At 37.4% G+C, this 27,573-nt stretch overlaps 1 protein-coding gene across 4 annotated transcripts in view; it reads left to right on the forward strand.

Moving 5' to 3' along the window:
- The window catches only part of relch (RAB11 binding and LisH), an 86,789-nt gene extending 59,512 nt beyond the window's left edge, over window positions 1-27,277 (forward strand). The window contains exons 22-30 of one of the 4 annotated variants that reach the window (XM_012964311.3): window positions 19-118; window positions 6,868-6,950; window positions 7,736-7,799; window positions 11,783-11,921; window positions 14,019-14,135; window positions 17,623-17,711; window positions 20,505-20,575; window positions 23,872-23,988; window positions 24,387-25,771. In XM_012964311.3, the coding sequence (XP_012819765.1) occupies window positions 19-118; window positions 6,868-6,950; window positions 7,736-7,799; window positions 11,783-11,921; window positions 14,019-14,135; window positions 17,623-17,711; window positions 20,505-20,575; window positions 23,872-23,986 (778 nt within the window). In that variant the 3' untranslated portion in view covers window positions 23,987-23,988; window positions 24,387-25,771. Of the gene's footprint in view, window positions 1-18; window positions 119-6,867; window positions 6,951-7,437; window positions 7,521-7,735; window positions 7,800-11,782; window positions 11,922-14,018; window positions 14,136-17,622; window positions 17,712-20,504; window positions 20,576-23,871; window positions 23,989-24,386 lie in introns of all 4 variants that reach the window. The other 3 variants (XM_012964309.3, XM_012964310.3, NM_001127054.1) reach the window with 3 other exon arrangements.
- The last annotated feature ends 296 nt before the right edge of the window (window positions 27,278-27,573 follow it).

Consider the following 27,573-nt stretch of genomic DNA (forward strand, 5'->3'; position numbering starts at 1 on the left):
TTTTTTTTATTATTATAGAACTAATCCAGCATACCATGAGCTTCTTTTGACTGTGCTTTGGTATGGGGTTGTTCATACATCGGCTCTTGTTAGATGCACTGCTGCTAGAATGTTTGAGGTCAGTAATTTATAACCATGGCATTTTTCTTCCTATTTTTTTGTTTTAGTTGTGAACTGTGCGATGGAGCAGACAGCCTCTATTCTATAAATGATTTGGGAAAATAGGCATTGCTTTTCATTCTTTACTGTAGACTGCTATGCATTTAGAGCATCTTTGTGCTGGGCTTTTATTCTTCTATTTTTATGTTAGAAATGTGAAAGCCAAATAATTTCTCTTTTGCAATTAAAGAATAACTACTTTAAATAGTTCTGGGCACTTACCTCCCTGAACATTGTAACTGTAAGAAGCCTAAAATATTTGCATTGCAATTTAATTGATCAGAACATAATAAGCAGCAATACAGGCCTTCAGGAGAGGACTCCATGAAAGAGCAGAAGTGGTTCTCATCCCGGTGGAATTATTAAACCTGTCCGATAGATATCTAGCGGATATGCGGTTTGTAGGGCCCATACATAGATAAGATGCTGACTTGGTCTGAAAGTGCCAAATCAGCATCTTAAATCTGCCCATGTATGACTACCTTTATTTGTGAAGGTGCATAATTACAGTGATGGGCATATGGGGGTGGGGAAATGCTTGGGTTTGTTGTTAATTAGCAGATCATTAGCAATGCTCTTTAGGAAGTAGTTACCATCGGTTTAGACCAGGGATTCCCAACATTTTTAACCTGTGAAATGTAAAAAGAGTTGGGGAGCAACACAACCATAAGAAAAAGTTTATGGGGTGCAAAAAAGGGGCTGTAATCAACTATTTGGTAGCCCCTATATGGACTGGCAGCCTACAGGATGTTCTGTTTGGCAGTACCTGTTGGACCAACATGTTGCTCGTAATCCACTGGTTGGGGATCCCTGGTATAGACCAATACTAGACCACACTGTCTTAGGCTGCTTTGAGGGATATTTAATGATCAAAGCTGTCTCATTTACTATGTCTTTATTTCTTTATTTCCCTCACTTCAAATTTTGTCTTGAATTGGCTGACTTTGGTCTTCTCTCATACTTTGCAATGAGTAGATTCCATCTTTTTCACTCCGTTTGTTTTCCATTCATGCCCTATTGCATCTACTACATATTTATCTTGGGCAAAGGAGGTGTCTCCAGTAGTAACTGCTATTTCAATGGATCCAGCTTGAATTTGCATGTAAAGCGCTTATTTCACGGTTTAATGAATCTAGGCATTCACGGATGGGATAAGAGTCAAGGCATATGTTAGTAGGACTTATATTTGAAAATGACATCTTTATTTAAATGGTACAAGGTGATTATGGTATTGTGACAGCACCAAAACCCTTCAAGGGGGAAAGCTGTTGTCCCAGTGTGGCCTAGTGAATAGGTACATAGACAGAATAATATGGTCTCTTTGCTAGAAACTCTTCTTTAGTGCCTACAATGAATCAGCTGACCTGCATTAGAACTCAAGGTTAAAGGTTAAGATATGCTTATTTATTATGTGGATCCAGGGGGCTCTGTCTTGGTGCTATTGGATGATGTTGGCATTTGGCTCAATTCTCTCACTCCTGGGTCAGCTAGAGAAAGTCAGAGGTAGTGATGAGCAAATTTTTCCACAGTTTCACAAATTTTGCAGAGTTTGTCCTTGAGTTGGGTGGAATGTGAAACACAACCACTTTTAAATATATGAAGTTATGGTCAGGGTTTAAAATTGGGGTAGTGCCAATCCAATGCCTCTTCCTGGCCACATTATGACAGCATACAGAAACTTACTAAGAACTGGTTTTAAAGACATAAGTAAGTGATTTTGCTGTCATAAATGTGACATTGCACTACGTTGCCTGTGGCAATAATATGTATGCCTATTTTTCAAATTTTTGTAAACTGATTTGTGAACCGATTTTTGGTTAATTGCTGCACTACTGCAATTTTGTAAATTTAAAAAAAAAAAAACGTGATAACTTGTTACAGGGTTTTGTATGATCTTCAGTGCGTATATAGTGGGAGGCGAGGCGACTAATATCTGCAGAATCCTTGGATATTGGTTGTCTCGCCAATCAGACAGGATTAAAACTTTTAATCAGGTGCCTTTGAAGGCACCCAATCAAAATGTTAATGCTGAATCGTCAGATACAGATAGAATTCTTTTGTTTCTACCTGCATATCTGATGATTCAGCTCTTAACATTAGCAGTTGAAACAAACAATCTTTTTCCTCTTCTACATTATTTTCCTGGAAAGGATATCTTTATTTTTACTTTGTCTTTTTACTTATTCCTCCCTTTTCTCTTACTCCTCTTTTTATTCACCTGTAATTGTCTTACTCTCTATATCCAAATGTCTTGATTATGTGTTATATTTTTCTGAAGTGTTTTATATTCTATTCTCTGTAAAAGAGTCTTACAAAAAACATTCATGTAAAGTTTTCATTTATAATCTGTCCTTGATGAGCTGTAATTAGTTTATGGTATGCATATATGCTGTTATCTCTATGGGAACTGGTGGGACTTTCCATAGTGCCTTTTACACAAACAAGGTTGCCAAGACACCTGTTTATGTGGTGACACTGCTAGAATAACGACAAACGATAACAACACTGGGACTTTATATATTTAACTGACTTAGGGGTTCCTTTATGTTTTTTAGAATGTTGTACATGAATATTTGGCTGTTTAGGAAAATTATTTTTGTCAGTGCTGAGATAGGGGCCAAGTAGCCCTCAAGGTATGGAGGTGAGCACAGGTAGTGCTGTGTTAACCTGCTCAGATATGGTAGTAAGTTAATTCAGCACTCCCTGCACTGTTTATATCATGTTTCCCATACCTGAAGTGAAAATGTCTAACTACTGTTTATGGTATGGCAAGACAAATATTGCAGGCTTTACCTGAAACATTTTAACTGAAGCTAGGGCATAAACAAAGCAAATTTGAAGTAATTCTTTATCCAGATAAAATAGTGGCCCTTTGTATTTACTGTATGATAGTGGAATAATGTATAATTTTACTAGGACAGATAAGGATATTTTAATAAAAGCTGTTTTTTAGCGCAGTAGTTTTGTCCAGAGGCATAATTTAATTTTAGCATTAAGAGGACTGTAGGATTGCTGATGATCCGGAGGTCACTAGAGAGAATCTAGGTAAGATGGAGAAGAAATTGTTGGATAGAGGTTACCCTAAAACAAGTTCTCCAAGATAGCCTTGCTAAGGTATGTGAAAAAAAGGTCATAAACAAACATATCACACCAAACAAGGGACAACGGGTTAAGTTGTTACCCAATATCATCCACATAGTAATCGTATTTTAAATAAACATTGGCATCTGTTAAGGGGATCTTATCCGTCCATTGCAGTCTTTCAGCAACCCCCCATGATGTCATTTCGTAGGGGTGGGACCATTGGTAGTAGACTGGTACGAGCTGAGGTCCCCTCCCTGTCTAGGAAATTCACCACCTAGGGAGGGCATGTGTAAGTGTAACGGTTGTTCCCAATGCCGTTTTGTCATGGTAGGACCCGAATTTACGAATCTCCTTACAGGTAAATCTTATAAGATACGCGGACATAATACATGTGACACTAGTTTTGTGGTTTACATGTTGATTTGTCCGTGTAATCTTATTTACATTGGTGAAACTACCCAAAAAGTTAGACAGGTTTTCACAACATAGATCCACCATCAATACTGGTAATAGAACTGTTCCTGTCCCCAGACATTAGGGCCGATCCACTAAAGTGCGTTAAAACGTGCGCTATTTATAGCATGCGTTAAAAATGTTATCGCGTCTTAACGCACGATTCACTAAAAGGATACTTACGTTAATTTAGACGCGATGCTGTTTGCGTTATTTAACTCGCAGAGACTATTGCCAAAAGCACATTAACTGTACTTTTCTATAATTACTGCCTGCCTCAAGTAGGTGTTATTTTTGCGCACAGACAAATGCGATATTTAGTGTGTCTAAGTGTTTGTGAATCATGCGTTAGTATTATTTCTGTGCGCAAATTAACGCAAAGCGGTAAAATGAACGCATGCGGTAGCGCGAAATCTCATCTCCAGGGGATCGGGTACGTCACTTCCGTGTACATATTTATGCACGGAACTTGGAACGTATGTGCATTATACAATGTGGGATGATTACGGCAACACGCTTGATAAAGGGATATAGTATTCCCGAAACATTGTGTTATGGCTGCTGTTTGGATAGATAAGTACTCACATTGATACTTCAATTCATACATTGACTGTACATTTTATGGAAGCTTCAATAAAAGCTAAGTTTTACGTATATGGATATGTACAGATACATGTGTGTGTGTATGTGTATATATATATATATATAATATAATATATAATAGGAGAAAAGATGCCGCACTCACAGGTCTTAGTGCAAAAATAAAGAAATTTATTTAAACAGACTAACGTTTCGGCTGTGGCTACAGCCTTTCTCAAAGTGAATACACATGAAAAGCAACCCACACTTAAACCAAACTTGGCGCCAAAATACAGTTACTGACGTCATAGCATAAATTAGTTTAACACCACCCACCCACCGTGTAGCAAATAAAAATAAAGAATAATACATAAAAGCCTCTGAGTAGAAAATATTGTGTGTCAGAACATTGTGAGAGAGAGAAATGTCCACAGAAAATAAAGGGAGATAACAGAACCAGTAAAGAAAGTAGCGAGCAACCTGTTATGCTGAACTGCAATCCCACGCATCGCATAGTGGGTGCTGAAGGGGCAGTAGAGGATCCGATCCAATTATTAGCCAGGTAAATTGGTGTAGTAGTAGGGACATAGTTTATGCGTCAACTGGCTCATGGAGCATAGCACCGGCCATCGCACAGGCTAATAACCATATATATATATAATACATTCATTCATTATGCAAGTTAAGATATGCCCTTTCTACTATAATGTTACTCTAGAAAGAGAATTTGTGTAACTTCCTTTTAGAGCTGAAGCCTTCATCTTGTTATGACTTGTAAAATAAGTGAGGTGGAACAACATTTTTGTGGTGTTACTTTGCCTAATGGTATATAGTACTGTACAGGAATACTCCAGTCTTCGACAGCATAGTCAGCAGTTGTTTTAAGATATTTCCCTAAGCGACTCTAAAGTATAACAAGGCAACCAGTTACCAGTTTTCCATGTCTTATTTTATGTAATTTAACTGTCTAGTTTAGGCAAAATCAAGCCCTTATTCGTTAGTCCAAGATTTCTTAGTCCTAAGGTGTATTCTCTTGCTTACTGAACACTGGACCCCTCTCTGTTAAAAAACAAAAAAAGGCTTGTGCCACAATCCTTGTGCTAACTTACAAAGACACCTTCTTTTCTCACATACATACCTTCTAGTCTAGCAGAGAAATTGCCTTTTGAGACAACTAGTTTTAGTGCAGCAGCTCCAAACCATAATTTATATTTAGTAGAGGAGGAGGCAGTGGTTTATAGGATCTGGCTTGCTACTACCATGATAAATTGTATCAGACATGTTCCTATACCATGTTGTGGAATTTTAATGATATTATCGTTGACATTACGAAAAGTTCTATAAATTAGAAAAAATATGATTTCTTTCTGAAAAAAATAAATAAATTTAATGAATGGACCCCCAAGTGTTCACGATCCTTTTCTGGCACTTGGCTCGCACATGCACATTAACACTGGCTGCATAAAGAAATGCCTGTAGATACCTTGATCTTACCATTGTGTTTTGTATGACATCTTTAAGCTTATTTTAGTCAACATGTGTGCTGGATTTGGTGGAATGGCCCATCCATGATTGATTGCCAATGAGTTTTCTCCATTTGAAAATTATTTGGAATGCCGAAAGTGAAATTGCTTTTCACTACATAAGAATGACCAGCAGTGAACAAAACACTCACCAAGTAGAAGTGGTGGTCCAGGTGCACCAGCCCCAGACCCTGGGGTGCAGAAAGCGACAACCACTATGGGCACATAGGCATTTGGGAATATCCACCGGCGTCACAAAGTTTAAAATAAAAAGACTTTATTTCAAGTTACATTAAAACATCTCCATAGACCCTACGCATTTCATGCCCTATAGGCACGTAATCATGGGCCAGATCTAGCATATATTCCCGAGTGCTATTGACACTCCAAAGTCAACCATTAACACCCCTTTCTTCCCATTCTTCACGTTCATAACACCCATTTCTCTTAATTCTTTTATTTGTTTAAATACAAAACTACAGTGGTTGTTTACTAACATAGGTGCTAAATTACAGAAGTTGTCAATATCAACCAATCAGTTTTAAACTGTTAGAAAATGGTTTCTGCAGGTAGCTGCATTTGTGCATTTCAGGACCTAGTGTTTGGTATTCAGTAGTAAACAAGAAGTGGCTTTTTTGTAAATTACAGTAGCCTGCATTGCTGGCCTTTCACACAAGGATGGTATGGGTTGAATTATAATGTCAGAACTTAATCTCAAACATTAATATACATATTGATATTAATATAGGTAAGTAATATATTCACTGGTATAATCTAGGCATTGTAAAGAGTATTTATTTTTTAAGTTGAAACATAGATTATGTTATGCAGTCAGGGACATTTAACTGTGGAGAATGTTTGTTTTGCAGTATAAATATATATTAACAAACCTCAAAGCCCATCCTTGTTCTCCTCCTCCCTTTTCTGTGTATGTACAGCTTTAGCATCAAAGTAGTTGCCAAGCTTCTAATCTTTGTTTGCATTTTTGTGTTTCTCCCCTTCTCTGGCAATCTTTCTGCTCGCTATCCTGTGCACCAAACCATGGCTCCCCTTTGCTTCGACAAATCAGCTGTTGGTGAAGGGGGTGAATGAGACTCTGGTAGCTCAAAGAGTTGTCCCTGCTCTCATTACTCTCTCCAGTGATCCAGAAATGTAAGTTTCCTAGGTGCTTTGTATAAAATCCTACTAGTTGTGAGAACTGCCCATCAGCTTTTAGACACAAGCAACTGATTGCTACTTCTGTGGCCCGTCCTCTCTCCCCCCTTCTTGCCAAAACTCGGTTGAGAGACTTGTTATAAATTATATCCTGGCCCGCTGGTTATTTTAAGAACAGTTATTTTTCCCAAAGATCATTTATTGTTTAGCAGTTCTTATTGAAAAGTGATTTTAATTTATCAAGAAACTGCTTTTGAGCTGATGGAGCATATCTTACAAACAGTATGATGCTTTTATTATTATCTTTACACTAACCCATTTGGGGACAATATTCTGCATCTTACAGAGCCGACTGGCACTGTGAATTTTGTAGTGGGTAATAAAAACCAGTAAGTCAGAGAGAGGAACTGCCCATCCACAGTCACGGCTAACAACATTATTTTGCTAGTTTACCAAACCGTTTTTGCATGTTGACTGGTTACAGCTGATTCTCCGAGGCATGAGTGAATCCTTAGTTGACAAGCGAGTTGCTCCAGCACTTGTTACCTTGTCCAGTGACCCAGAATTGTGAGTTTTACTAACTGTAATTTTAATTATCTCTTCTATGTTCTCACTGCTGAGAATTTCCTCACCCTGTGTTTATTTTAAAAATCAAATGCATTTAATTTCCTAATAGGTTTCAACATAGTAAGCTTTCTTTTCTGTGTTTTTTTTTTTTTTGTATCTTTTAGTTTAGAACCTATGGACAAATAATTTTTCCCTATTCTTTCACTTTCATGTAGCTCTGTGAGGATTGCCACTGTGCCAGCTTTTGGTACTATAATGGAAACTGTCACTCAAAGAGAGGTAAGCATTTTGCTTGCATTGCAACAGGTTAAGCTGTTCGTATCCAACATCTTATGGAGTCCCACCTTGCTCTAAATGCAATACACGTGTACATTTTTTCACTACTAAAGAAACTAAAAAATAATGTCTACGAAGGTTTTCATTCATCCGTTTCATGATATGCATAATCTAAAGGGGTTGTTTAGCTTTGAGTTAACTTTTAGTATGATGTAGAGAGTACTCTTCTGAGAGAGTTTGCAATTGGTCTTCATTTTTTATTTGTAGTTTTTTTCAATTTCAATTTTTCTTTAGCAGCACTCAAGTTTGGAGTTTCAGCAGCTGTCTGGTTGCTAGGGTCCAAATTACCTTAGCAACCAGGGACTGGTTTGAATGATAAACTGGTTTATTAATAGGAGAGGACATGAATAGTAATAGAAGTAATAATACCAATAAAACTGTAACCTTACAGAGAGCAATCATTTTCTGGCTGCCGGGGTCAGTGACCCCCACTTGAAGGCTACAAGGAGTTAGAAGAAAATAGCAAATAATTAAAAAAAAAAAAAAGTGCATAGTCTAAAAGTGCAACATTGTAAAAAATCCTCCATCTATGTGAGTGATCTAAAGTGCAACTTTGTTAAAAAAATTTAATTTAAAAACAAATTGTAACCATACATTATCTCTTATGTCACAAATCCGAGGTTTCATATAATGTTAACCCATAAGTTCCCAAGTATCCAACATTTTTTTACTTTGTATATGTATATTGGTATAATATAATGTTGACCCAAGTACATATATTAGTAGTGTAATGTAATGTATTATATGATATACAAAGTAACAAAAATGTTAGATACTTGGGAACTTATGGGTTAACCTTATATGAAACCTCGGATTTTTTACATAAGAGATAATGTATGGTTACAATTTGTTTTTAAATTTAATTGTTTTAACAAAGTTGAACTTTAGATCACTCACAGAGATGGAGGATTTTTTTACAATGCACTTTTAAACTATCCACAGAAATGGCAATATTTTTAACATTGTTGCACTTTGAACTATGTTGGGATACCAAATATGCAATTTATTTTATGTGAACAATTAATGCACTTTTTTTTGTATTAGGGAAGTATTGATTATTCATGCTTATATGATGTCAGGGGTTAATGTGCATATAATGTCCCTGGATTCATGGGAGGGGGCTATTTAAACAGAGTTGTTGTATGTAAATGTACCTTGAAAAAGGTCCCAAAAGGGACCGAAACGTCTGTTGTACATGCAATAATAATACACTAATATTTATTTGAACCACAAGACCTTTGCTGCTGGTTGTGTTTGATTCGGTATCTATATGGTATTCCGTGCACAGGGGCAGCTACATGGTAGCAATCTTTGGAGTGTTGTGCTGTCGTGTGGACTCTTTTATATATAATATAGCTTGTAGGACAGGCACTCACGTCTCAGAAGTAATAACGATGCCTGGGTGCAGTGCCCACATATTTAGGTATGATAGCAAGAGAATGTCCCGCACTCACAGGTCTTAGGTGAAACACAAAGTGTTTATTCAAAACAACATCTAATGTTTCTGCTGCCTCCGCAGCCTTTCTCAAAGACAAAGTGAGACAGAGCTGGTGCACTGAAAAAAACACAGCTGTGACGTCACAAGGTGTATAATACAGATAATTTACATATGCAAGTGCAAAAGTGTCAGAATGATACGGATACAATGTACAGGGAAATGACATACAGTGGGGGCGTGACAGCAGTAAAATAAATGACAAATAAAAAATATATAACAAAGCCCGTGTCCAGAGTGGTGCTGAACTGCAACGCGCACTTCCTATGGACCATCTGCCGAGTAATAAGGGCGCATAAGGTAAACAAGGCACCGAGTAAGTATAAACAGTAAGGAGAGAGATAAAAGAAACAAAAAAAACACAAACAAAGGTGAAGTGGATCGCACAAGATCGATGTGGCCGGGTACCTGCACAAGACGTGGGAATATCAGTAGGCACAATGGTGCGCTAACCAGAGCAGGAGATAGAATGTAGCGATCGGGCACAGTAAAGAGTTTAGCGGCACTGGCGAGAGGGGATGTACCGATCGGGCATAGAGGAGCACTGAACCACAAAGTAGAGGTGGAGCAGCAATCAGGATACGTTAGTGGGAGTGAGCACAAAACTAAATGACTGCGCACAATCAAGCCAGTGCCGCCGTGCGGTTTAAGCATGCACCCCGGCGGATAAAAAGAATGGTGAGTAGGGAGCTGATTGACAGGTGTCAACACTTTGTAAAGAAGACCCAAAGCAACCTGTGGCCAGAACAAGTCACATCAAAGGCACCAGGGGATTTCAATAGCCGGGTGGTGTGCCGTCCCGTTAGTGAAAATATGCAAATGTCCAAATACCTTTGCGGGGCCGGTAGAACTTTGTAGCCGGCAAAATATAAGTGAGGAATGGATGGTACGCTAGTACACCCTAGGGTACCTCTGAGTGCGGTCCAATCGGCAGTATTGCGTACACTATTACACCATGGCTGAATCAAAAGTAAAATGGAGCATGGCTGGTTCACTTGTATGAGAAATGGACCCTTTGTGACTGTGGTCCTAGGCTCAGTATAGTGTGTTCTATTATGCCATGAACCCCTTCAATTAAGAAGTAGTGCGGAGGGGATTGAGCAGGGGAAAAAAGATCTTTATATAAAATTGCAGTGCGCTGTCGGAGTATGGAGGGGCCCAAATAATCAAAATCGCTAGCACCAAGTAATAAATAAATAAAATAAAAAAAATAAAATAAAAAATACATATATATATATATATATTAAACATTTTTTTTTTTTTTTTAAAGAACAGGAAAGTTACTTTTGTAGACTAAGAATATGTTTAATCCTCTTTATTTGCCTGAAATATAGGCAGGACCAAATGGAAGTGAAACGTTATACAAAAATGTAGCTATTTGCTTTTCAATAGTTTTTATAGTCTTTAATTGTGCAGTACCTTGGGAAATGAGAAAATATGTTCTATCTTAAAGGGATGCAGCCAGAGGTCATAAATTATCAAGTCATTCATATGGTATTTGTCTTTAATTTCTTGCTTCTCTTACACAGCATGCATTTCTCTTTGGCTCAAAGGGGAACTGATATAAATAAGTATTTTATGAGTCATAGGGAACATTCTCTTGTAGGTTAGTTTACTTTAGAAAAAAAGAATCTATTCAGGTTCCTTTCAAGTTTCCTTTTGAGGCAACTTCGGGCGACTTCAGAAAACTGAAGCGACGCTTATGCCATCCTACCATCGATTTACATTCTTACAGGTGGGATGACATTTTGGGGAGATTAGTCGCCTGCGGTAGCAAAGATTCCTTAGGGTGATGGCCAATGGTGAAAATAGTAACCCGTGGTTAATGTTTGCTACCACAGGCAATTTGTATTAGTTGCCTGTGGTAGCCAAGTTTTAACCGCAATGGGCTAATCTAACCCTGAAGCTGTGAAAAAAAATTTATGCAAATATGTGTCTGTGTGTAATTGCCTTAGTCTCACAAACCGCTTTAAACCCTAGTTTTATGCCAGAATTTGCAGTTTGCTTTTAAATTTTTTTTAAATTAGCTTTTGACTTTAATAGGTTACAGTGAATTTAAGAGTAATATACAATAGCATAAGCTATGGCTTTTGTCTGTTGTATAAAAATAACAACAGTTAACCACTCAATCAAAATGCAGTCCATTTCTCTTTATCCTCCTATGGACTAGGTCTGCTGTTTCTCTCTGTTACTTTTTGTAATACCAGTTTCTGCCATTTTTAGCTTTAACTGTTTTGGCACTGCTACAGTTTTAAACCATAAATATTAGTTGGCATAATGTTTGTGAGGGTTGTAAGTATAGTAAATGGCCCATTCAGAGTATTATAATACAATTCTAGGTATGTTGCCTTATAAAAACATTCTGCTTTATATGCCTGTGAGCAGCTAATTGTACTGCAGCTTGCGCTAATTTGCTTGTTTTGTTTTGCAGTTGTTAGAAAGAGTTAAAATGCAGCTAGCTTCCTTCCTGGAAGATCCTCAGTATCAAGACCAGCATTCACTTCAAACAGAGATAATAAGGACTTTTGGGAGAGTTGGACCCAACGCAGAACCTCGATTCAGAGATGATTGTGAGTCGTGGTGGGAGGGACAGTTTGGCTCTTCATTATATACATTCAGGACAGGAGGGGTCAATTGTTAATGCCTGTAGCAATTCATATAGTACTTGTACACAAACACTGTGTAGAGCAGCTCCACCCATGTGTTCTTCTGCACAATGGAGCTCTGCATTTACATAAGACAGCAGTAAGTACAGATTTTCAGCACCCACATGTTGCCCCTTACATGACTGAAACAAACTGTGTATCTTGTGGTGGGTTTTTGCAGGTGCACGCTTTGTGCTTCCAGAGTTAGGCACAAATATTTGTACAATAGGCAAAGAAAGGTGTATGTGTGTAAAACATTGTGCCCGTTTTTCACATTACACTTTGTCCTTCTTTAGTAAATGAGCCCTAGTGTGTCAAAATCAACGAAGATCCCTGAGCTCTCATTTTGCTTTTACTGGTATGGTCTTTTTCTCTCCACACACATTTTGATGATTCTGTTAATGTCCTAAATAACCATGAACCACAGATTTCATTTGTCCCTTTGTAACAATGACACATTCCTGAATACTTTATTTTTCCTGTTCACAGATTTATTAAACAAGTTAGTTGCCCACGCTCATAGTGTACACTTTATACACTGGTCTCTTTTGGTTCTGGCCTCTTTTTGGTTGACAAAACACCCCCTTAGTTCATAATCATCTTAGAGGACCTCTCACCCAGACATATTAAGCTGTATAATAAAAGTACTTTTCAAAATAAACATGAAACCCTTATTCCTTTTTTTATTTACACCCATACCCATTATTAAGTCACTTAAAAATCCTAGGTGTAAATTATATATTGGCTGCCTTGCCCCTATGTATTGGGCATAGAGGTGGGGCAGACAATTACTTTTATTCCATTCAGCACTTCTAGATGTCACTGCACTCCACATTTTCCCCCTCCCTTCTCACCATCTAATTGTGCAGCCAGTGTATTTACATGTGCATCTCGTCTTCCATTCTATCAAGTAAACATAATTTTGGCATGATGCAAAGCTTGCTTTAATAAGTGTCAACAAAATGGCACCTTCCTGCTTGCTGTGATATGTGATATAATTTCCAAACTGGAGTACACAAGACCTTAATAATTTTTATAGTGTAAGTGAAGTTTATTTTGCTTGACTAACTGTAGTGACTAAACATATTTTGAATTATTTCTTAGGGTGACAGGTCCCCTGTAAGATATCTTCCTAAAAAGCTACAATGCTGTCTCTATTGTTATTATTTTGAGTTCTTTAACAATCACACTGCAACTTAAATAATTTTGACATCAGAAGTTAGGCTTACACCATCATACCTGATTCCACAGAAGGAAGCCATGATACTCCAATGAGCTGTCTCCGTAGATCCTTAGGGCAATGACACATGGGTTATTTTGTCACTTGCGATAAACCTTGGCTACCGCAGACAACAGATCGTACCCTGTTTCCTTTCCATTGTATAAAATGCAAATTGCTGGTCTGAAAACATACGCAGTGCAGCTACTTTCCAAAGTAGCCTGAACTTTCCTTGAGGGGCAACTGAAAGTCTAGGGCAAGTAACGGTAAATTCACATACAGACTATCATGGTTTCCTTTCAGTCTGTGGAATCAGGTGTGTCTGTTATACATACATTTATGTATTTCTGGAAGCTCATATAGTGTTCACGCGCTTTATTTTTTTTACGTAAACACAACTGAATGAGCTCATGTCAAAAAGGGGTATAATTTCTATTTAGAAGAGAGGGGAACTATACAGCCTGCTCTCTGTAATGTTTTCTTAACTGCTAAGTCTTTTTTTTTTTTTTACAATTTACTGCAAACAGTCCTACTTGACATAAGTATTATAAATGTAAAAAAGACAAGGCATAAATCCACATGCATGGTTTTACATGTAAAGGTTTTTCAGTTATTTAATGACTTATTAATCTGGAACACATCCAGTATTATTACTACTAGGAAACCATGCTATATTTTACAATCAGTCTAATTTTCTGTGATCCGGCTCTGAAAGGGACTTCGAAGAATTAGATAGACAAATTTTGAACTGTTTATCTAAAATTAATACATCCTAACTATGTCCATTCTCTGTTTTAATTTAGTTGTTCTTCCTCATTTGCACAAGCTTTCTTTTGTCAACAATCAACAATCTGTGGATTCCAAGAGACTGGATATTGCTACCCATTTATTTGAAGCATATAGTGCTCTCTCCTGCTGCTGTATCCTTTCTGCTTATACACTAAACCTAAGTTGTACTATGCATGGGCTTTCAGCTAAATACCCATGCCATGTGTATTTCTTCACAGGCTTCAGAGACCCTTTTGCATAAAATATCCAATCTGTTAAATCTAGCCTGCAAACATGTAGGCCTACTTTATGGAAGACAAGAAAAAGCACTAGTATTATTCTTATGTATGCACCACACTTGAAAATTATTTCAAATTTCAATATTCATTCTTAAAGCCTTTCACTCCCACTTTCTCTCTGCTTTCCTATAATTTCTTCTTTGCTTACCTGTCCAATATCCAAGTAGATACAGGTATTGCATCCCTTATCCAGAATGTTGTGAATTACAGGAAGGCCGTCTGCCATAGACTCCTATAATTCATATAACTTAAATAATAAACATTGTAAAAATGATTTATTTTTTCCTCTTATAATAAAATAGTACCTTGTACTTGATCCCAACTACAATATAATGAATCCTTATTCAAGGCAAAACAATCCTATTGGGTTTATTTAATGTTCACAGAAAGACCCCTTACCCGGAAAGCCCCAGGTCCCGGGCATTCTGGATTACAGGTTCCATACCTGTAGTTTTAAGTTAATCTGAAGATAGAAAATTTGTACATGTCCAGCTGAATAAAATGAAGACTTTTTTTGAGAGCCTAAAAGATTCTTATTTTAAAAAATACTGGAGGCAAAATGTATTAAGAAATGTAGGTTTGAGGAAATTAAGTTGCAATACCTCATTTTCTCTAAATCCAAAGACTGGCTGATTATTTTCTATAGGGTACAATAAAACAGTAAAAATAAACTTATCTGGAAAATAAGATAATGAGCTTTGAAACAAACCTTCTAGACTTACATTCTTATTTTATTAAGAGAAGCAAAAATAGCTGTTTTGTGCAGTTTGATTAGTGTTAATAAAGAAATCTTTTAACAGTATACATTTAATGGATACGTAAAAAAACAGATTCTGGGTTAAATGTGTGGGCTGCTAGCAAATTGCATTCATTGTGTGTGGCAGCCCTTAAGTGAGTAACATGGGAGCAACTGGCTTTATTTTAACGCATTTGAATTATGAGCAGTAGGAATATTTTCTCAAAATATTTATCAAGCTTTGACACACACTTAAAGCACTTGATAATAGAATGCTACAAAAATGTTACTAAGAAAGATAATTTATTTTGTGAGGCCCATTAAAAGGTAAAGAAAGCATATATATATATATATATTTATAGTTGTATACATATACAGTTGAATGGAAAAGTTTGGAAACCCCTTACCAAATTACATATTTAGTGAATTTCGTAAGTGAGAAGTACTGCAGGAATCAATGTGGTAAACAAGATTTGCAAATATTAATGACAGTTACATGCCAAGATTACAACTTTCTTTGTTCCTATGTTTTAAAGTTTGTAAAATATTTGTAAATGCTAATGCACAGTTACATTATATGTTGTTTTAGCACACTACCAGAAAATTGCATATAACCTGAAAAACTGCTGCTCTTTGTGGACTAGTTTCTAAAAACAGCTTTTATACAACATCAACATTTATATATTGTACATTATCCATAAATTGTGCTACTGGTTTTTGTAAAATTAAGTAATGGATCAGTTATGGTAAATATTGATTCAAGAAGAAGATATTTCACTTACAGATTTGTTGCATTTACAGATGAAATGTTCATACCTGCTATTACATTGACCCAATCAATATGCATATTGGGATTGTCATGCCAGCATACACATACATAGAGATGTATGACTTTTTATCTGTGACATGTATGGGCCAGCTTTTACTTGTATTATTCTTTAGTGCCTTTGGCTCTGAGACCTACTGTGTATTTTTGGTGTTTGCTGAACTTACTGCTTCTGTAAAGCGTTTCCATTCCTGCTGACCACCCAGCTGCTGGAAAGGCTGTTTAAATAAGTAACACGTTCCTATCTAGAACATAGCTTCCGGGCACACACAGTATAAAAGTATCTTCCCAAATTGTGCAAGACACATGCCTTTGTGTTAATATAAATGACAAGTTTGTATTTGCAAAAGAGAAGTGCCTGTGATCAATTCTTCTTCCTTCCCTACAGCTTCCTCTTTTCAGCAGCCATCCAACATGTTGTTTTTATGTTTGTGATTATATTTTTGCATAACCCTTAAAACCACTGTTTGATAGGCCAGCTCTAAGCAAATCTAGCACAGTTGGCAAAATTGTATACCCTAGGATTTCCACTTCGATCAGATTTATTTGAACAATCTTCATTTGTTTATTAGTGATTGCATTTTAGTGATTAGTTTCCTTGTTGACTTATTCAAGCATTCTGATAAAACGTGTTTGGGTTATCTTTCTAGTGCAGGTCTAGTTACCAAGAAAAAAAATGACAAGGAAAGGTTTCATGACCTTATCAGCAGAATCTGCAATCATTTCTCAGTCTTCTAAATGGATGATATTACTAAACTTCAGTTCATTCAAACCCCCTACTCATATACATAGAAACATATATTTCATGTAACAAATGTGAGTGGACTGTGCAACTCCAGGGTACATGAGCAGATGACACGATAAAGGTCAGTGGGCCAGAAAAATCTTATTCACATGCATAATAAGTCGGTGTCAGAGGAAAGTGATGTTGCAGCCAACTACATTTGTTGCGTGATTTCTGCAGAATCCATGGAACACTTTGAACACTAATAAGTGGAGTATAGTAACGATTTGATGGATATGACTATAGTGTTTTAGGACAACAGGATCAGGCAGGTCCATGCAATTTGAATTTTATTGGTACCTTTCCCTGTCTTTTAGAGCAGTGGGAGATTAGTCGATTAGTTAGATCACTTTTTACAATGGAAGTATTTATGGAACTGCAATACCAATCATATGTTCTTTTTGTCCTTACAGAGAAAACAGAAGCAGATTATTATGATACCTATTGCAGTCATTTAAAGTTGCAGGGAATACAGGCTTGTGAACTGTATTGTAAAATTGTGTTTGTAATTACAAAGCAATGTTTGACGCTTACCTACCGACTGAACTACCTGGTTCCACTGGGTCACGATGAATAAAAGTGGTTTATACCTAAAATCATTGTCTATTCACAAATATTTGCAAAATCTGCCAAACTGTACTTAAGATAATTATAATTATGGCAAATTTGAATTACTTCAGTAATGCAGTTTTCTGTATGGAATTGGAAGATCCTTATAAAGTGTTTTATGCATTATTTGTGGTACTTGTACTAGTGAGCATGCTAGTTATTACTTTTCACAGAAGTAAATACTTAAGTGGAATTGTTGAATAAGTGGCAATTGTTTACTTCCCTGTTCCATTACTGCATAGGCTTTTTGCTATGTTTCTCTGTGTTAGTTCATGTATGAAATGTGTAAATAAACAAATGCAAGATAAAATCTGGCACTTTGCTTATACCCTGTTAAAGCTGCACTATTTCCTTTGTGAAAGAAAACTTAACTTGCACCACTCAGTTATATCAGAAGAACTGATGATGAATCACTTTTTGCCGGGTCTCAGGTGTTTACGCACTGATATGGAACAGTTGTCGCCTGAACATGAGGTAAGCACATAGCAATAATGCCTACATGATAAAACTGCTAGGCCGGGCTCACATTTCGCTCTCAATCAGTTAATAGAGCTACTCCAGCAGAAAACTGCATTGAAATATGTTTTTCAAAAACGCAAACAGATTTTTTATATTTAATTTTCAAGTTTCACATGGGCTAGCCATGTTCTCAGGGTGCCACCTGCATTCTAATGAACTTCAGTCACACTTTACCACTGAGCTGCAAGTTGGAGTGATATCTCCCCCTTACTAGCAGCCGATCAGCAAAACAATGGCAAGGTAGCATGATAGCAGCTCAACAGTAAGAAATCCAAGTCCAGATTGGGACACCTCCAGTTACCCAAGTAGGAGAAACAATAGGTTTCCTGAAAGCAGTTCTAATGTGTAGCGCTGGCTCTTTCTGAAAGCTCAGAATCAGGCACAATGCCTACTCCCCAATATTACAACTAAAAAAAATACATTTGATGGTTCAAAAATAACAATTTAAATGGTAGAGTGAATTATTGTAAACAGTGTAATTTAGAAAAGTAAAGTTTACCATAAAAATCATGACAGTATCCCTTTAAGCTGGCCATACACAGAAAGATCCACTTGTTTGGAGAGGTTACCAAATGGGTTGACCTTGAGGTGGGCGATATTGGGTTGATCCAGTCATTCGGTCCTTGGGTCACATTTACCCACAGCGTTTTTTTGTGCATTTAAAACATTTGAATTGTGATTTTGAACATGTCAAAATATGGAATGCAGAATTTCAAATTCAAAAATGTATTGCAACTATTTTAAAATAATGTGCGTTGAACTTTTTTATGTTACTTAATAATGTCCAAAACCAGCAACACACTTTAAAACTTGATAGTCATAAAGCTGTTTTACACTGTTATCACAGCCAACATTTTAGTTAGTAAGCATCTGAAATGTAAGTGAAAAGCGCTGATTTGAATTTTCTATCCCTACATTGAGTGTAAATTCTAAGCAGTGTCCTGTCCTATACTCCCTTTTCAAAAGAAGTTAAATTGGACTTGCCTATTATTTTAATCATAAAAAAAACCTATAGTTTGTTATTTCTTGAGTTAAAAAAGGGAAATTGAAACAGAGCTGCTTAACATCATTGCTCCCCATCTTTAACTGTTCCCCTTGTGTTACCAGCAGCCATATTGGTGATCAGTAAACAGCACATGCACACTGGCACCCAAACTGGGATATCGGGGTACAGGTTTGGACTGGCCCAACAGGGCACTGGATAAAAACCCGGTGGTTCCTAGTCCCGTTGGACCTCTTTTCACCGGCATGTTGGTGTGTGGGTCGGATTGCTGCTGACCAGTAATGAGTAGGGGCTAGAGAAGAAGGTATTTAGATCCTTAAATCTTTTTACAGAAGTGGAATTACACAGAAATATAGAAAACATTTGAAAGCCCAGCATGTCCTGGAAAAAATGATGTATAGTTTCCCTGGGCAAACTAAAATTACCCTTCAGGAAATACCCCCAAAGTGAAATGACAAATGGCATATGAAATTGCAAAATCCTGCTGGTAAAATCCAAGGCTCATGTAGCTGTGGAACTGGGTTTGATGCCGCCGACAGGTAAAATGACAAAATCTGAAAACTGTTTAAAAGACAAATTCACAAAAGTGGAGATAGATGTTTGTGAATTAGGTGGAAAGTCCTACAAATCCATCTCCACTTTTATTTTGTCTTAATATCACTACTTTTGTGAATTCCCCCCTTGGTCTCGGTCTGTGTGCAGGAGTGAGGCATTATGGGAGCTTTCTTTACAGAGCTCAACGTTTTTTCTTCCTGTTTGGCTTCTGATCATCTGAACAGGTGAAATATGGGGAGAAAGGGCATTATTGAGAGAACTGAAGGTATGCCTGCAGCTTGAGATTAACTCTTTATTAGCCTTTCCTTCTCCTTTAAGTCTTAGGGTGAAGACACACTGGGCTACTAGTAGCAGTGACTTTTTCATGGCTACTAAACTCCAGAAAATACCCTGCCATAGACAATTCTGAAAATTGCCTCTGCTACAACATGCGTAGAGACAATTATCAGTAAATGATTAGCATTGTTTATTTTAGTAGCCACGACAAGTAGCTGCTATTAGTAGCTCAGTGTGTCTTTACCTTTATGCCAGACAGGGCTGAGCCTAACCCCATGCCTAAGTCAGGGCTCTTCTGTGTCTACACCTGGAGCCAATGTGTCGGCCCAGGTGCAGGCACGTGGAGCGAATTTCGACACCAAAACATGAGTATGCATTTCAGGCTTAAATCTGCTCTGTGTACCTTCTCCTGGGCCAATGCAGTGGCTCCAGTTAAACTTAAAACCTATTAAGCCTGTTATCCTGAATACTCTATATGTTCAACTGCCCCTGTCTATTTTTTTTTTTTTTTTTTTTTTTTTTTTAGCAGCTGTTAAGTTGCTTACTGGAGATGAACAAGTTAATAGGGCAGATTCACTAAAGTGTGTTAAAACGTGTGCTATTTTTAGGGCACGATTTACTTAAATTATACTTGTGGTAATTTAGACACAATGCTGTTTGCGTTATTTAAGTCGCGAAGACTATTTTTGTGCGGTATTTGACGGAACGCGCGCTAATGAACGCATTGCCAAACTTATGTAGGCCTATCTTTGTTTTAGTAGCCATCTTTCTACTGTGGTTTTTCCTTGGTTTTTCTAGCGCAACAGGAATGTTTGCTTTTCTTTATGACTGGGTGTCACTTGGCAGGATTACTTCTACTCAGTAGCAATGACTGCTGTTCTGATACCTAATTATGAAATGTTTTTCTTTGCTAGGTTATTTTAAGTTCTATGATAAAGGAATGTGAACAGAAGGTGGAAAACAAGACTGTCCAAGAGCCCCAGGGGTAAGTATAGCTTGTATGCAAGATATCTACTTGATAATTTAACTGCAGGAAATAAATAATACGTAGCATAACTATATATTAAGCATAATACTGTATGTGTGTGTATGTATATATATATATATATATATATATATATATAAAATATGAACATCATGAAAAGTGCATACTGCAAATTATTATAAGTATAATGTGCCCCTAATATAATTTCAAAGTGTAATAAAAGTCATCAGGACTGATGAATGCATGTGAATGCACACAGCTGCAGGCCCAAATCTATGTAATTGCCATGTCAAGCAATGTTATTATGGATTCCCGACCTTGAGACAAAAATAAGTCATTCACCACACGTGCAGCTCATCTCTGCTTACCCCAGTGTCGGCATGCTAGCAGGGCTGCTCAGGAAAAGTGCTAGAATGCATATATTGTTTGCACAGCATCGTGTGCCAGTTTTTATTCTGGGATCCACATCCTGGTTTTGTGTTTAGTGAAATGTTAACAAGAGATCAAAAATAGGCCTGATTTCCTTCCCCTCATCCACTGCAATGTCACTCTGCTGGGCTGTGTTATGATTAGTTAACCATTTGCACATAGAATCATGGCTAGTTTTATATGTTTATTCTGTATTTCAGTTTAGGCTGATGCCACACGTGGCGTTTTTACGCTGCGTATTTTCTAATTCTCTCAGTGGCTGAAAAACGCTTGATATCATCATCCATAGAAATAACTTGAAAAGACTCGAAGCAAACCACACAATGCGGAAATACGCTAGAAAACGCCTTAGCACAGATTTTTCAAGCGTTGGCTGAAATACGCCAGTATTTGCAAAGCAAGCTATTCCTATATATACACAAAGGCAGCTGCCAGACCTAGCTGAAATACGCAGCGTTTTTTACTATTTTGCACCATGGAAACAGGATTTGCTACGTCACCAGTACTAGGCTTAAAAACGCCATAGTCAGGGGCTGTGTGGCTTGTGCAGCGTTTTTAGGCTGAGAAAAAACGCAGCGTAAAAACTCCACGTGTGGCATCAGCCTTAGGCATTCAGCTTCTTAGAAACAGACACAGAGGGGGTAATTTATAAATACTGAGCACATTTGCACCTGAGGTAACCAATTAGATGTTTGCTTTCATTGTTCTTCCTGCAGCTGGCTGAAAAAAGCTATGGGTTACTGCCCAGGTGTAAAGAGCCCAGTGTTTTTAAATAAGCCTGAGTAACTGCCAGTATAAAGTATCCCTCTGTGTAGTGTTTATGGCAGTGTATATAAGATGCGAGGTGTGCAACTACAGAGCACTACCTGCGTTTGAGGGGGGGGGGGACCGAAGTGTACAGGGCCCTGTAAGGCCCTAAATAATGCACAATTTCAGTGTATCTTGGTAGAATAGGCCAACTTACCAATGTTTTAATTAAATTTGCTGTGGGGCCCAGTAACATCTAGTTATGCTACGGTGTCCTATGCTTATATCTGCAGTGATTCTAGGACATTAGCAAGCAATGCCTACTCTGCTAACATAACTGCAACCAAGCATGTCCCAACAATGAGCCTTCTTTTAAAGCCCATTCCTGTAGCTATGGCAGCTGTGATATTGGACAGCATTAACTTCTCATCTGTTAATGATGCAAAGCGCCTTGATTGGATAATAACTTGAATTATACATTTGTTGAAAAACATTTTTATTATCATTGTTTCCCAAGGTCTATTGTATTTGTGGAATTTGGGATATGCAGGTTCTTTGTAGGTGCCTGGCTGATGCAGACCTAAATAATACAGCATAAACAGCATCCTTTGGCCTACATATTTGGAGGATGCTGAGAGCTGCAGCTGAGCAGTAATTGGAGGAACACGGTGTACATATCCCTGGTATTTAGCAAAACTGTCGGTTATTGGTGTATTTGCTAGTTATTATAGTGCATATGAATGATAGATTTCTGAAAAGGGAAGTTCCCTCTCTGGGCTGCACGTCAGCTCTTCCCTCACAGTGCCTTCCTCTTTTCTAAGGCTTCCATTTCCTTCCAGATTTTGTTAAGAAAAGACTTATTTCCTGCTGTACATACACTGCTGAACAAGGGAGAGTGTTTTTTCTAAAGTGCCTTGCTGCCAACAAACAAATACTGTGTTGAAGATTACCCTTATTTCAGTAGTAGTCTGTGCAGATTTGCAGTCTCTGTGTTGATAAGACAGCATAAAATTCTTTGTGGCACACCACTGCACTAGTAATGACACAACATCTTTTTGGCATTAGCCATGAAATAGATGGGCCATGTGTTGGTGTTTTGTATTAAAAATAAATGTTTCAAACATGCTTGCTAGTTTTTTGTTGTATGAACTAATCTGTGCTTCTAAAGTGTTTATTTTAAAAGTGATTTTGCCTCCCATTCTCTCACAAGGTTGTCTTCTTATGTGTCCTCATAAAGGCAATTATCAGGCTGGTGCAGGACCTAGCTAAAATAACAATAACTCCCGGCTCTTCAAAATCACCCAGTTGTTCTTCATACAGCCCCACTTTTGCTTTCCATTAGAAGGGTTAAGGGGAATTTCCCCTTAAAATTTACTTTTGTATGATGAAGACAACTTTGGCTTTGCACTCTACTACAGACGTGTACCCAGACTGAAATGTAGAGAAGATCCAAGGGGGGTTGAGCTCAACCCCACAGTGGTTATCTCTTTTCTTCTTCATATTGGTACAAGGGTAACTTAGGAGCAATGAATGATGATAAATAAAAATGGAAAAAACAGAGGCTCATATAAGTGTGCTGCCATGCAAGGATAATAAGCTTGTTATTCTTCTAGATTTCAGGTTTAATAAAAGAGTGTGATTGTGATTATGATTCTTATAAAGCTCAGACATTATCCGGAGCAAGTGATGTTTGTAGCTTCATAGAAAATAACATTAATAGACCAGAATGAGCAAGCTAGTAAATGGCATCAGAGCAAGCATTCTGTTAGCAGTCTGTTCAAATGCCATTTTCCTGGGTGCAGCACAGATCAATAAATCCACACTACTCTTTATAGAAGAACTAACTGACATCTTGGGTGGTACCTAAAACTATCTGTCCTGCAAGTTTCTCACTGCACTGCAAAGTTACAGCCTATGTGCAGAAACCAAACGTTCCAGACTGGTACTTGAGCATTTGGTACTTGAGAGAGGGAGAAGCTGGCTGAGCATGATCTGCTTGGTTTCTTTTCATTTCCTTCCTGCTTACTTCCTAACATGTTCTCCACTTCCCCTATTGCCCCTGGCTGGAATACAGTATGCTTCTTTCTCTCTGCTCTCAGCTTCTCTTGATCTCATTCCAGAATGCTCTCAGCTTGTCTTTTTCCGGCAAATCTGTTTTCCATGTCGTCATGTGCTCGTGCTCCAGCCTGGAACGTTTGGTCTCTGTCCAAGTCAGGCGCCGAAAAGAAGGGGTAGAAGTGAGTTCTCCTATTGCTTTAAGTGAATAACGCAGATTGGCTTTTGCCAAGTCTCCCTGGCAAATGCCACCAATAAGCATACTGTAATCATATCATTCAAGCATGATCACCGTCAGTTGGGCAATAGTTCTATAGCTTACAATTTAGCTCTAATAAAAATACACTGCACATATTTATAATGGGAGATCCAAGTGTTTTATTGGCAAAAAAAATCAAACATTTTGGGGGCCTTCCATGTCAGAGCACAACTAATAATAAAGCACTTTTGCACCAATATACTTCTGTGAGTTCTTCTCTCTTACTGTTTTGTGCATGGTGAGCCACACAGCAACGGCCAGAGTGATCCCACAAGCTTCCTCTGAACTGTAAGTGGATTGAATCTGTTGTGTGTCTTACAGGTCCATGTCCATAGCTGCTAGCCTTGTGAGCGAAGATACAAAGACAAAGTTCCTGAATAAAATGGGGCAGCTGACCACTTCGGGGGCAATGCTGGCAAATGTTTTCCAGAGAAAGAAGTAATATGACTTCTACTACATCTTATAAAAACACTAAAATGGACCACAAACACACTCCTTTGCTCCTTGTACTTGAAGTACTGATCTTTTTATTTTGTGTTGTTTTCTGTCTTACATTCTTGTAATATATTTTATTAAACCTCCAAAGATATTTGCACTTCATTTGAATTTTGGCATGTCTGTTGATTTTGGAGTTGATGCTGTAGTTGAAGAATTATTATTCTTTACCTTGTCTCCGTTCTGTGTTTTGTCTTTTTTTTTTAAAAAATATAAATATATATATATAAATATATAAATATAGGGGAAATATTTTTTCTGAACAGACATTGGCTATTCTGTTATATAATGCACAAATTGCAATGGTACTTAATGTAAATTTGAATTCATTACCATGAAGTAATAAAGTGGAAGATTACTATGTATTTAAATTATGGAAATTATCTATTATGTTTTTTGTTATTTTGCTTTGAACAAGTATAGGAGCCAGCATGGTTACCTGGTGCCTTTTTGGATTTATTGTGTCAGACTGTGCCAGAAGAGCAATCCTATATATCTCATTTCCTTCCCTTGACATATCAGTTTGGCCTCAGACATTACAACTAATTTGAATTATGTTCATGAACACAGGTTATTGTAATATCAATGGGGGGGGTTGGTTTTTGACTGATCTTGACAATGCCATGAATCATCTATGGCAATCATATGTCTGCCCACATGCACTTGTGCTTTCTGTATACTCCATTGTGAGGGTAGAAATAAGGAACTCCTGTTTAATTGGTTGGTGGGAGCACGTTCCCCTGAATTCTTCATCTTAGACACTTTAGGTAGAACATTGTTAATTATTGCCTTTATTGGTGTCACAAGCCCATGATCCTCTAACTGTGAGGTATTTGGAGATATAATTCACAGCGCTAGTAACCAATTTTTCACATTTGTCAGTATTGAGCATCCCAGTTTTCATGGCCTCTGGGCCTTTGCCTATAATTTGGTATTGAGCAATAATTGCACAATAAATGCTTAATTCTTTCCCTGTCTCACTAATTAGTGTTAGGTTTGGAGTAATTGTACTGCAGAGTTAGAATTTAAACACACTAATCAACAATTAGATAACATGTTTATCCGCAAAAGACTACTGAAAGCAACATTCTGATTGGTTGCTATGGATTGCTAACATGTAGCCCTCATAATTTTCTTAACACATTTTCTCAATGGGCCAATATGTATTATATTTTCCGTATGGATGTGGCTAAATTAAATATTTACTATTATTCCTTTTTCAATTTATTGTCTTCTAACTTATATGACTTTTCCTGGCTCAGCTTGTAGTTTTAGCCTTGCTTAAAGGAATCCTGTCATATGGGAAAACATGCGACGGCCATGTGGCCTGTGCTCTGATAAACTTCAGTCACATTTTACTGCTGAGCTGCAAGTTGGAGTGATATCACCCCCCTCGCAGCAGAACAATGGGAAGGTAGCAAGATAGCAGCTCTCGGTAGATATCACAATAGCACTCAGTAGTAAGAAATCCAAGTCCAGCTTGGGACTCCTCCATTTACACGGTAGTAGGAGGAACAATAGGTTACCTGAAAGCAGTTCTATTATGTAGCGCTGGCTCTTTCTCAAAGCTCAGATTCAGGCTCAATGCACTGAGATGGCTGCCTACACACCAATATTACAACTAAAAAAAATAATTTTTTTTTTTATTTAGAATAAAACTTGAAATGGTTGAGTGAATTATTTGCTATGTAAATAATGTAATTTATAAATAAAAAGTACACCGTAAAAATCATGACCATATACCTTTAAGAGCAGCTATTGTGTCTCTGGCTTATCACCTCGCCCAGGTCTGCTTCATGTTTATCCTCCCATAACACTGCGCCTTATTAGTAGCCATACACGTGTGTAAAAGCATTCCCCTTTGTTTAGGGATCTTCATAAATACTAACCAGCCAAGCGTATAAGTTTATTGACATTTGTTTTTGCTATTTCAATAAAAGAGAAGTATAACCAAAATGCAGGTAATAACAGATAATGCCAATTCTTGCAGATGCCTCCTTTAAAGGTAAAATATATAGATTATTACTGCCAAATGTGTCTGTTTCAGTACCATTTTACATTAACATCACAGTAACATTTCTACTTATAGGTGCACCCACAGGCTATAATAGAAGCCACTGGTGGCTGTGAGTTATTCCTTGTGCAAGGTGCAGCAACTTTTAAATGAATTCTTTTTAATCAAAATAACTTTTAATCACACAAAGTGCTTTGTCATTTAATCCCCCCTACCACCCCCTTTATTAATGTTATGCTTTCCCTTTTAGTGGAAAAATACCTCGATCCAGCATACAAAGTTTGCATATTTGATTTCTTATGTAAGAAGATAGTTCTGTTATGAATGTACTCTTATTAATCCTATATTCATGGAACAAAAACGTTATTTCCGTTGTTCCTGAATGAATGTGACTGTTCCCAGTGTAACCTCTCCCACGACATTGTGTGCCCTCAGCTGAACCCCAGCGCTTGAGGTACCATTTTTGGTACTGAAGGGGCCCACAGTGTGTGTTCAACTTCGCTGCAAGTTTCAGTGGCAAAACATTTTTTTAAAATAATTTCTCATGAATAAAACAATTAAGGAAATGTATTATTGATTGACTTTGTTTTTCAAAACATTTGCTCTCCTGCCTGAGCGTCTTTTGTATTAGTAGGAGCAGGATTGTGTATGGGTAATCGGTGTGGGAAGTTTTCCTGTTTCAATAAAGAAATAAAGTATGTGATGTTGTCTCCGTAAATGTTGTGTTCATTCTGAGTATCTAGGTAAAAAAAAATGGTCTTTTGCTCCTGTTCAATTTCAGGGCTGAATATAATGTTTTTAAGGGGACATATAGCATAATTAAATCCCCCCTAATCTTGTAGACAATAATGAATAATATATGGGGCTGTTTTCACTCTGGCCTAAAAATGATCATTATCTTTTAAAAAAGGCCCTTTTATTGGAGCTCCCCGCACATCTAAAATAGCCCCTGTCCATGTTTCAGAGGAGGGATGGACATGTTCTGATATAGGAGGAGGA

Source organism: Xenopus tropicalis, chromosome 6, assembly GCF_000004195.4.
Source record: "Xenopus tropicalis strain Nigerian chromosome 6, UCB_Xtro_10.0, whole genome shotgun sequence".
Classification (NCBI taxonomy): domain Eukaryota; kingdom Metazoa; phylum Chordata; class Amphibia; order Anura; family Pipidae; genus Xenopus; species Xenopus tropicalis.